Genomic DNA, 11491 nt, shown 5'->3' with positions numbered 1-11491 from the left:
CTCTCTCTCTCTCTCTCTCTCTCTCTCTCTCTCTCTCTCTCTCTCTCGCTCTCCATTCGGAAAAGAGTTTATTCACTCTCTCTCTCAAACTCTCAAGCAAATTCGACAACATTTCTTTTGTTCGCTTACAATATAAAAAAACATGAGGGAAAACTATTTATAATTTTTTTTTTTCAGTGTGGAAAAACCTTGTATATTTTTTTGTGTGTTCAGTGCATGATGAATACAATTGATTATCGATTTTCCCTTTGCAACATGTACATTTTAATGCTTTTTGGTTGACAAATTAAATCATCGCATGCTCGTATAATTTTTTTTTAATCTAATATTGCATTCATATTAATAGAGAAAGCCAATTCTCGAGAGTCACAAAATTCAAATTGAACACACACACACACAAAATTCAACAAATTTGACGAGATGTTATGCATTCAATGTAACGAATATATGTGTGAGCAATGTGCGGCAAAAGAAAGTTTCAAAACCACGCACCATAAGTTGAACAGTCATGGTGTGACTATTTTCGTAAACAATATCCTATTATTGTAAAAAAAAATTTTGTTTTTTTTTTGTTGAGCCAATTTCATCTAAATTTCTAGTCGCGCGGCCGCGAATAAATTGCTTATATCACAACGGGAAATGAAATATCGCGTAGATATGTCGTTCATTCATCGAATATTCTAATGTAATATTTGGATTTTGTATTTTTCATTCTTTTTTCCTATAGGAACTGCAAGATCTTGGTCGAGATCCTCCAGCTCAGTGCAGCGCTGGCCCAGTTGGTGACGACTGTAAGTTGCATTAAACAAACACATTTTATCCAACATATGCCTGCTCCGATTATTTGGTGATTTTGTAAGCATTGTGCAGCTGGTTGTGCAGCCCATCGATTTTTTTTTTCTGTTGTTTGTTTTGTTTGTTTGTGTCTATCTATTTGTATTATTCAAAACGATTTAGCGTTTATCGACGGTATTTTCAAGATGAACTCCATGCACTACAATGGCTGAATCCATCGTAAAACCTCACGCTTCACATCTTTGTGAACATTATAAGTTAATTTTTGTAAATGTTTATTATGTGATTAGCTTTTGTTGTCGACACATATTGATAATCGGAGGGGGCTGCGTGAATTTTCTGGCTTTCTATTTCGTTTGCGAATTCTAAGTGGATCTTGCATATCATTGAATGCCAACCAAAAACTGACCAGAATATGGATTCATTGAGTTCGAAAACAATTATTCATTTGAAATTATTTCGCTGCTTTTGATTCGCATTTTAAAAAAACATAAAATATAACGTCATCAATTCTCATATGTATAATCATACATACAAGCGTAAGCACATACACTGAAAGTGAAGTACAGTGAGACAGATGAAGAGAGAGAGAGAGACACACACACATGCAGACGGAACAACGGCAATCAGTGTTTATATTCTTGCAAATACATGTTGAAGTGCTGATATTACTTGTCGCCGCGAAGTAAGAGCACAAGACGTTTGTCGGTGTTAATGTTTGGGCTAAAAAATCTTGTGCCAAATGAGTCAAAAGACATTTGAAAGGATGTAAAATAATACAATAACTTTTTTTTAAATATTGAATTCGTGTGAATTACCCATACACACTGTGTATGTGCGGCAATTATTTAAGTGAATATATTCTAAAGAAGATGTTGATGAAAACATTCCCATGCCGCTCTCAATCTCAGAAGATATGGGCTATGAAGGCTTCGTTTTGAATTTCAGCGCATTTTGCTTCTCGAATAATCATTCGTCGTCATTTGTTGAATTCATTGTTGTTCAAGAGCTCAAATTCTTTGATATAAAAAGTATTTTTGATCGTTTTGTACTTTGCCTTATTACGAATTGAACCATTCGACACGTTTGTCAATTTTGACTAACTGTTTTTATATAAATCCGTATTTCGAAAAAATCGGATTTCGACACACAGCCAGACTCCAATTTCAGCACACAATGAATTTATAGTTACGTTAATTTCTCACACACGCTCTCTCTGCCCTCAACGTCATTCATTCTAACGAATGCTATATTCTTGTTGAATGTATTTGTTTGACAGCCGTGACTCGGCTTTCTAATTGATTCCGATTGGAAATAAACGTCATTTTAATTCTTCTTAACTAGTTTCATTCGTCAGAATATCGGCACCTTTTCGAAAAGTGACAATCAAAATTGAATTTTTCATGTGATCCAGATTCTTCCATTTACATGAAGTTAATTGTATTCCCTTAAACATTGGAAATGAAAGCAACACACACATCGTACATGTTTATCGAAGAGGAGAGAATAAGTCGAAGTTGTGCAAATATTGCATGTATTGTTATTGTTGAGCAGACAAATTTTTTTTTTCAATAAGACATAAAAATGAGTATACGTCACGATGTATAAAGCGGTACAATGTGTGCGTGTATGTACGAAAAAAGATGTTACGCACACACACACATGCAATTTGCTTGCGCATAAAATGTATCGTATGTTGCATTCAATGAATACATACATTCTATTTCTTTGTTTTTTTTTAACGTAATGTAAACAATGAACTTTTTTTTACGTTGAAATTGCACTTTGCCTTTTGATTTTAGCAAACGGCTAAAAGTACATTATGGTCATATTCATGGTGACGATGATGATATTGTTTATTTGTCGCGATTACTTTTTATTCTCTCACACTCACACTCTCTGCCTCTCACTCACTTCTTTTTGCGAGAGAGAAAAAAAACAACAGCAGCACAACAACTTGGGATAAAGTCTTTGTGTGTAGTATTAAATGTGTACGCGCTTGTGTCGCGTTTCTATTTTACAACAGTATAGGTGAATATCGTGTCTGTGTTCTTCATTCGCCAGTCGACACGCCGGTTATACAATAAGACAAAGAAAATGTATTGCGTTGATATGTTGATTTTTCTCTGAAAATTCACTCGTTTTTATTTGACTAACTCCAATCGTTCATTGTTTATGATTTAGAAGAAGAAAAAATGCTCGGCATTCATGTAATTATAAATGATTCCTTGAATCGCTCATAATAGAAGTTTAATGTTGATGTCTACTTGAAAATTTATCTTTTAAAATCAATTTTATCACAGAGAACCACGCTGCTTATTGACGACATATTGGTCATGTCGTTGCGTTTGTTGAAATGCGAAACGTTGTGATGCGAAAAATGTTGTGTGTGTTTTATGTCTCTCGTTAACATGAAAAATTCGGAATGTTGTCAATCAAGATTATAAGCTCCTTGTCGCACACTATTGTTGTGCTCCTTTATCCTTTCATATGATTTCAATTAAATGTATCTTGCCAGCATAAAATATAAAGTATTGGCATTTCTTGCTGCTATTTCAATTGTGAAGAAAATGGCATTTCTGTCATTCATTTTGCGTGTATACTCCATTCAGTGATGAAATAACAATACACATACGAAAATTTCGAACGAATACAGATGTTAATGTATACAAAACAAGACATTTAAAGGTGGGAAACGTCGAACGAATTCGAACCGATATTTATGAATGTATGCCATATTTTAAAATACGTCATTTTCACATACCTCAGCAACCGCATCATATTTAGATAAAGTTGATTTAATTACGTTGTTTTTTTTTCATTTATTTTTCCCGCACGATCTTTCTCTCTGTCTCACTCTCTCGCTCTGTCTGTTTCTTTTTCGAATTCAATCACTCGTTTATCTAATTTCTTGGCTTGATTCCTGTACAATACCATGTCATGAGCGCAATGCTTCATATCAAGATGTAGAGAAAAGGCTTTTTTTAAGTGAGAAACAATATTATCAATATTCTATCGATGTGTCGCATGTAGGACAATATTTGTTAGGCTGAAGGAATCGGAAATTGAAAACCCAGAGCTGCTGTATAATATTTCTTGTATGCAAGTTGTAAATATGTCAATAGAGCATTTATACGCATTGGTAATTTGAACAACCATTTACAAATTATCAAAACAATAAATGCAAAAATAATATCTGCGTTTCATGTGTACGTCTTTCAATACAACATGTTTAGTGTATTAAAGCAACGGAACTAGATAACATTTTAAATCACCATTTAATCTATATGGCCATACACATTATGGCATTAAATTCATTTCACAAACAGACACCTTTATAATGAAATAATTCGATTTTTATTTTAATACGTTTGTTTTTTTCTTAATTCACAGTGTTTCATTGGCAAGCAACAATCATGGGACCCGTAAGTTGATCTTTTTCTTTGATGCAATTTTCCTTTTGTTGAGCACATTACGAAAACAAACAACCTGGATTGCTAATGATGTTCATCTTGTTTTTTACAGCCGGACAGTCCGTATCAAGGTGGTGTATTCTTCTTAACAATACATTTTCCGACAGATTACCCGTTCAAACCACCAAAAGTGGCTTTCACAACGCGCATATACCACCCCAACATTAACAGTAATGGTTCGATTTGTTTGGACATATTAAGATCTCAATGGTCTCCAGCGTTAACTATATCAAAAGGTAAACTAAGGATTCAATTTATAAAAATGAAAAATAGAAATAACTATTATTAATACTCATTATTTGGACCATTTGCAACAAAAAAGTCGATTGATCGAAATTGTGACGATATTCTTGTTAATTGGTACCGATTTCATTCGATAATTGAAATTTTGTTTTTTATTTTTTAAATTGGCCGAAATATCCATGAGTTCTAATATTTTCCTTTTCAATTGCAGTTCTGCTGTCAATTTGCTCTCTGCTGTGTGATCCAAATCCAGATGATCCATTAGTTCCTGAGATTGCAAGAATATACAAAACCGATCGCGAAAAATACAATGAGCTAGCACGGGAATGGACCCGGAAATATGCTATGTGATGTGATGCTTTTTAATAAAAGAGAGAAAAATATCAATCCGTCAAAATGAATAAAAAAACACACAATAATTGCATTATTCTTATATCGATTCCAAAGAATCGCATGAGAATAATAAAAATTTGCAACAGCATCATCCGGATGAAAAAAAAATGAGAGTAAAGGCAAAGAATTAAAAGTAAATAACAACAAAAAAAATCACAAAAAATCTATTAAAAAATTTTCAATAAAAAAACTGAAAGAGAACGGAAACACATACAACTGAGCTAAAATTTATTGTAAACTGAAATTAAAAAGCAGAAAAACAATAAGAGAAAGCAACAACAAAAAAAAATAATAACTGAAACAATATCACCAAAAAAAAAAAAAAATTTGCAAAATTCAAAATAAACCAGAACAAAACTGTCAGAACAGTTAACCGGATTATTACATTTTCACACATCCAGCAACAGCCACACAACAAAACACACAATATACATGGAAATAAATAATTAATATTGCTATTACTTAATTTAATAAAAACTTAGCCACAGTTCGCATTTTGTTTATAACGAAACCATAACTCTTTTTCTCTTCATTTTGCATTTGTTTTTCTTTTCATACATACTTTTTTTTGTTGTTGATTGAATCGAAACGGAAGGAAAAATACGTGAAAGACAAAACATTTAGATATTGATTGTGAAAATAAATCAAAAAAACATAAAAAAAACAAATAAACAAATGAACCACTTCAAAAAAAAAGAGGAGTGAAAGAATCAACTCATAATGGAAGTCGTGTTGGTACAGACGGAAGAAATTAATCGCATATACTGACGAAAACCCGATTTCAAAAAAAAAAAAAAAAATAATGCAAAACCAAGAGAGAATTATAAATTCATACACACATGTTTTCGTTTATTCTTGTTTAACTTGTCAAATCAAATTTCTTACCTTTTTTTACTTAAAATTCAACTATATTCTCTCCCGCCCCATTCCAAATGTGGGTAGAATGCAATTCGTTTAAAATTAAAAGAATACTAGGCACACAAAAAAAAAAACAAATAAACCAAATGTCATTAGAGAATCAAATTTTTCGTAAATCAATCTTTCATTCATATTGAAATGTAGTATCAGAAATACAATTTACGGTTATTCGATCATTCCACACACACACTTTATGACAATTGCTGCTGCACTGAGACACATGATATTGCGCTTTTGATGTATTTTTGTGAACCAAGGGATATTATTGTCTCGGTCAGTGTGAATTGTGCATTTCAGTTCAGTTAACAATTCGTCAAAAATTAAAAGGTAATATCTACCAAAAAAAACCGTTTCCTCCTGGCTTTTTTTGTTCTTCAACAAATTATAGGTTTAATTAATAACAACAACTATTACAGTAGTTTATTTTTTAAATTTTGTTTTTTTTTTATTATTTATTTTTCGATATTTTTTTATTAGTTTTTCTTTTCTTTGTTAATTTATAATTTCTTCGAGTGTTTTATTCCTATTTTCGACTTTCTTTGATATGCATCGAATTGTGGTGCGCCGACTAAACTGACTCTCGTGTTTCAAAAACAAATTAAGAAGCATTACATTTAAACGATTGAATGATTGAAGAATCTAATTAAGCTAAACAGTGACAAATGAATTATCCGTAATGAACAGCTAAGGATGATAAAAAAAAAACCAACAAAAAACAAGAACAATTTAAACAAAAATAAATTATAAAATTGAATGGAATAAACGTGCGTTAGTTTTGTGTTTTCTAAATAAAAAATCATTAAAAATACGAAATCACTCATTTAGATGTTGTCGTTTTGTTTATCGCATTTTATTCAAATGTCTTCGTCAAAGAATATATTCAGAGAAATATAAATGTCATTGTCAGATGACACTAGATTTTGTACACAGGTTTGTATTTTGTAGAAGCAAGAAAAAAATCATTTCTAATTTATGGCATGATCTTTTTGTTTTCGTTGCGATTCTTTGTTTTGCTGCTCATTGCAGCATTGAAATTGCACGCTCTTCATTTTCGCTATATTTCGACATACAGCGAGATAAGTAATGACAAATTATAATCGCTGCCAACAAATTCACATAACAACTGTATCGTTTTACGTGCATAAATGAATAACAGTCAAAATTCAATAAAAAAGATATGGTGTGACATTGTTGATATAACGGAACTTGACGCTTCAAACCCATTATGAAACTGTATATAATGGTCATCTGAATAAAAATTGCACGTGGTTTTGTTGGTAAACAGCAGAACGGAAAAAAATAGATAGATTCAATAAGTCACACAGAATTTTCGCTTTTTGCGACAAAAAAAATCGCTTTGAAACATTAAATGTATAAAAAAAAAATAATAGAAATATGCAGCAATGATGTGGAAAAATGATACTAATTAAAGAAAATGTCTCTAAAAATAAGTGTGTAATATTTCATGTTCATAAGAATAGAAAAGAAGTGAGAAAAGAGGTAAGTAGTGCAAGGAATGGGAATCAAAGATCATTTAATTTAATTTAATTTATAATATAACCTATTGTACGAAAGATGGAGCGTATTTGAATACTCGTGATTTAAAAAAAAACATGCAAAAGTAGAGGAGATTCTATTTTTCGTCGAATTTAATTTTAGCGAATGCATTAAATATTTTAATGATATGTAGTTCTTCATCAAAAAAACGAAAGGAGATAAAAAAGATTCAAATTGAAAATACCAATTGGAAAATTGTCCGGCGATGGGTACAACCGTTTTCGCAATGCACAACTGTCTCGAAATGATTTTGTCGACCATTAGATGGCATAATATGACAATTATGAAAAATGTAATTTATTTTCCTTTTTGATATTTATTTACTATAAAAATAGTCAAAATGGAAATATTTATCGCAATCCGTCTAATAGGAATCGATAAAAACACCATGTTTGACCACATTATTTGAATCTTATTTGGATCGGATCATCAGCTTCAATCGGATTAGTTGAAATGTTGATGCGGGTGAAGTGTTCATGTGCGGTTTACCGAAACTCCTCCATTAAATTGTTACCCGTGCAAATGACAGAAAACACTTCATGCATCGGGCAATCCCGTCAATCTGTAAAAGTGAAAACACACAAGTCGTCAAACACACAAAATCGAAATGAAAGGAAAGTTATATAGATGTCTAGAGACAAAACATAAAATTGAATATTCAAAAATTAATTTTTAAATTGGTTTGCGTACGATTTTTAGTGAAGTTTTTAAGTGAAACAAAACCGTGATAGAAGCTTGTTTTAATGAAATATTATAGCCGATAATAGGCTCAGTTCAATACTTCCTGTGTGATGGTGATTGATATTGAAATGTTAAAATTTGTTCATATTATTTCATTCAACTTCATTTCGTATGCATTACAAACAATTATTTATGCTCTAGATGTTCTTAACTCCTGAATGTATTTTGATAAAATCAACGCATTTGCATTGAAATACACAAAACCAATGTGATAATTGATAGTTTTCGATGGCGGTATGTGTGGTTGAAAATAAGACAAGAAAATTAAATTATGTTTAATAGAAAAAATCACTATTAAATGACAAACAGAACAAAGTGATTCCAAAACAAAATAAACGGGCTAAATCATTGTGTGTGAGAATTTTTTTTTTTTCATCAAACATATTATGTTATCGGCATGTGTGTATTTATTATTGAGCATACATTTGGCCAAAGGTACAATGTCAAAATTCTAGTGTGATAAAGGAAACAATTTATCACGATGAAATTATCTCCGAACACTACACAAACAATGAAAAAAAGTGTGAGACTATGAGAAATATGCATTTCGGGCCATAAAGTGTCGCTACAATGAACACGCCCGACACCCAACTTCAAATTGCATTACAATTGTACCATGCAATTATTCATGTTCGTATATTAATTCTCTACGGTTGATTTTTTTTTCTGTTCTAAAAAAAAATTATTTTTATACATTTGTGAAAACGACGATTTCAAATATTGTGGATTTAATGTTTGGTGAAAACGAAATAAAGACTTTATCAATTGAGAGACGGTTTTTGTGCTATGCTGCATAATAACAATTTCTCTATATGCTGCAAATCAGGATTTTACATTGAATTTCTTTTAAAAACAATATGGACAACATTGATAATGGGCCTACACACACCGTTTCACCACATCGTAAAAACTCAGAGCATTTCAAGGATATCTCAACACCATCAGATAGTGAGGCTGACATATCGACAAAAAATCGACATTGTGTCTCTTTGCCGCTGTACTATGATCAGGTGCGTTTCTTTCTTTCTTTCATTTCTACCTCAAATCCCGTTCGCCAGATATGTTTCATTCTATTTTATCTAGCACAATAACGACGTCATAGCATGTAATCAGCTCGAAAAATATTTGAATAATAAAAAAAACACTCGAAAAGCAATTCAAGCGATACAATGTTTGATTTAGGAAAATGAATTCAAATGATGAAAATAGCATCCAGTATGGTTAGCAAAAATTATTTGTTCTATAATCTATATATATGTGTGTGGTTTTTCTAGTTTCCGGAACGATCCATATTGGATGTGCATCGGTACAGAAAAAGATATATATATAATTGTTGGTGTGTTGATTGTTGCCTTTTTTTGTGTTATTGTTTGTTTAGGTTATTTTGCGCTGAATCAAATGAAAGCCCACCATTTCTTTTTCACTCGTTTTTCCCTTTATGTTTCTTGTTTTTTCTATTTCTTTTTTTTTCCGCGAATCGAATTCAACGCAATTATCGTGTGTACTGTTGTGCACGTGACAGTAACTGTCATTCATAATTATTTAGCTTAAATCAAGTTTATTTCTGCGACTTGCCATAGTTTGGCTTCACCATTGAAATAAAAATCGTTTTACATTTTCATTAAACGAAAAAAAGAGCTTAGGTTGATAAAAAAGACAATGGCGCGGAACAAAATATCACATACGTACGTTCACAAACTGAAATGATGGCTTTTATATTGGGCAAAATGTCAACTGACTCGATTTTTGTCATTATTGTACTAGCCGTGTGGATTCACATATACATTTGAATAAATAATGCGATTTAGAGCGTGCAATTGCAATTAGTAGGTACAGAGTGAGAGAAAGAGATAGAATAGATACCTGGACCTAATATCGAGCCGTTGAATTAGTTAAGTAATTTTGTAATGGTCATCTCTAATCTAGTCAACGCGGAACTCTTTCGAACGGTGATTTAATTTGATGTTCAGTTAAAAGAAGAGAAAAAAAAGAATCAAAACCACATCGTTTCAAATCATCGAATACAGTTCTATTTATTCATTGGGAAATAATTGCTGTTCCATGTTGGTGTTATTGTGATATTTTCATTTGATGCACTTCACTGCATATTTCATTGTACGTATAAATATTGGATTTCACAACATAAACAACATTTGATGCTGACATTGTGTGTATGGTGTCTATCGAGAATCTAAATCATTTTATGGCTCCCGTTAAGTAATTTACGATGGTTCTCTATGTTGGTTACTTGCGAAATATACGTGCTTATATATACAAAATACATGGCTTAATTGCCTTTGTTTGGTAAAATGTCAATACGGCTTGGCGTATTAAATTTTAAGAAGAGAGACACAAACAGGATTCCAACACAAGAATCCGTAGGTGCGAAAAGAAATTTACCATCTCGAATCACAGTAATGCAAAATAAACAACGATGCATATATGAGATTTTGTTTTATATCGTTCGATGAATCATCAACACCATTTGTCTGTTCGTTTTTTTGCTATTTTACAACCACTACTTCGTCTCGTTTCATAAATTTATTCGACGAATCACAGTTCGCAAATAAAAAAGTTTCAAAACGGTAATTAGCGCCGCCTAGACTACTCAAGTCAGAAAAATTAAAAGAAATCGAATAAAAACTTCATTTATTTTATTTTTTTTTTGGATTTTTTTTTATTTATTTATTTTCAAAATTCACAAATTGATTCAAAATTTGTATAAATTTTTGGCTAAAAATCACTAATATGTTCTTTGGTAAATATCCAGATGGCGCTTCAGTAGATAAAGTACATAAAGCCGTTGGACTATGAATACAAGTCTTAAATTGTTGCGATTGTAGCATCAACGGCAGAGCAGCAAGTAGTAGGTTTGATTTATGATGTATCCAATTCATTATTTCAGCTTAAAACAGAGAAAAAAGGTGATTGCATTCTGACTGGTCCTGCAGCAATTTTCAAAGCAACAATTCATTCTCTTCAATTTAGTCATCATAGACAATGACCTTCTTTTAATTTTCTTTTAACATTGTGAAAAGGCTCTGGACTCTGTATAATTTTTGCAGCGTATGTGACATATTTTATGCACATAACTCAAACACAGATAAATTCAAAAACGTCTACTTATGAATTTTACATTACTTTCGATTCAATTCCGAGTACAAACTCAGTTGTGTTGATGATCGTTTGTTTTAGCCAAACAGCGTGTAGCTGTTGTTCGATTGCCTACAAGTTAATATGTGAATAAATCACAATGCGAACCAAATAGTACGTCAGAAAATAGACGAGCAGAACAGAACAATGCTCTATACGTCAAGTGAAACCAATTAAATTGAATTATCGTTCCATTGCATTGGTTTCATCGTTTTCGA

At 31.7% G+C, this 11491-nt stretch overlaps 2 protein-coding genes across 3 annotated transcripts in view; both read left to right on the top strand.

Moving 5' to 3' along the window:
- The window catches only part of LOC116346810 (ubiquitin-conjugating enzyme E2-17 kDa), a 7113-nt gene extending 1409 nt beyond the window's left edge, over positions 1–5704 (top strand). Inside the window, exons 2-5 of the mRNA XM_031777032.1 lie at positions 728–791; positions 4189–4220; positions 4321–4504; positions 4723–5704. Coding sequence (XP_031632892.1) covers positions 728–791; positions 4189–4220; positions 4321–4504; positions 4723–4862 — 420 coding nt within the window. The 3' untranslated portion in view covers positions 4863–5704. The remainder of the gene's footprint in view (positions 1–727; positions 792–4188; positions 4221–4320; positions 4505–4722) is intronic.
- Positions 5705–7984: 2280 nt separating this feature from the next.
- Positions 7985–11491, top strand: part of LOC116346818 — a 45019-nt gene continuing 41512 nt past the window's right edge. Inside the window, exons 1-2 of one of the 2 annotated variants that reach the window (XM_031777047.1) lie at positions 7985–8750; positions 8876–9130. In XM_031777047.1, the coding sequence (XP_031632907.1) occupies positions 8978–9130 (153 nt within the window). In that variant the 5' untranslated portion in view covers positions 7985–8750; positions 8876–8977. Of the gene's footprint in view, positions 9131–11491 lie in introns of both variants that reach the window. The other variant, XM_031777046.1, reaches the window with a different exon arrangement.

Source organism: Contarinia nasturtii, unplaced genomic scaffold, assembly GCF_009176525.2.
Source record: "Contarinia nasturtii isolate CC-2019 unplaced genomic scaffold, AAFC_CNas_1.1 Cnas_scaffold_1699, whole genome shotgun sequence".
Lineage (NCBI taxonomy): Eukaryota > Metazoa > Arthropoda > Insecta > Diptera > Cecidomyiidae > Contarinia > Contarinia nasturtii.
Note: the sequence above shows the minus strand (reverse complement) of the source record. Positions and strands in the feature narration are given on the sequence as shown.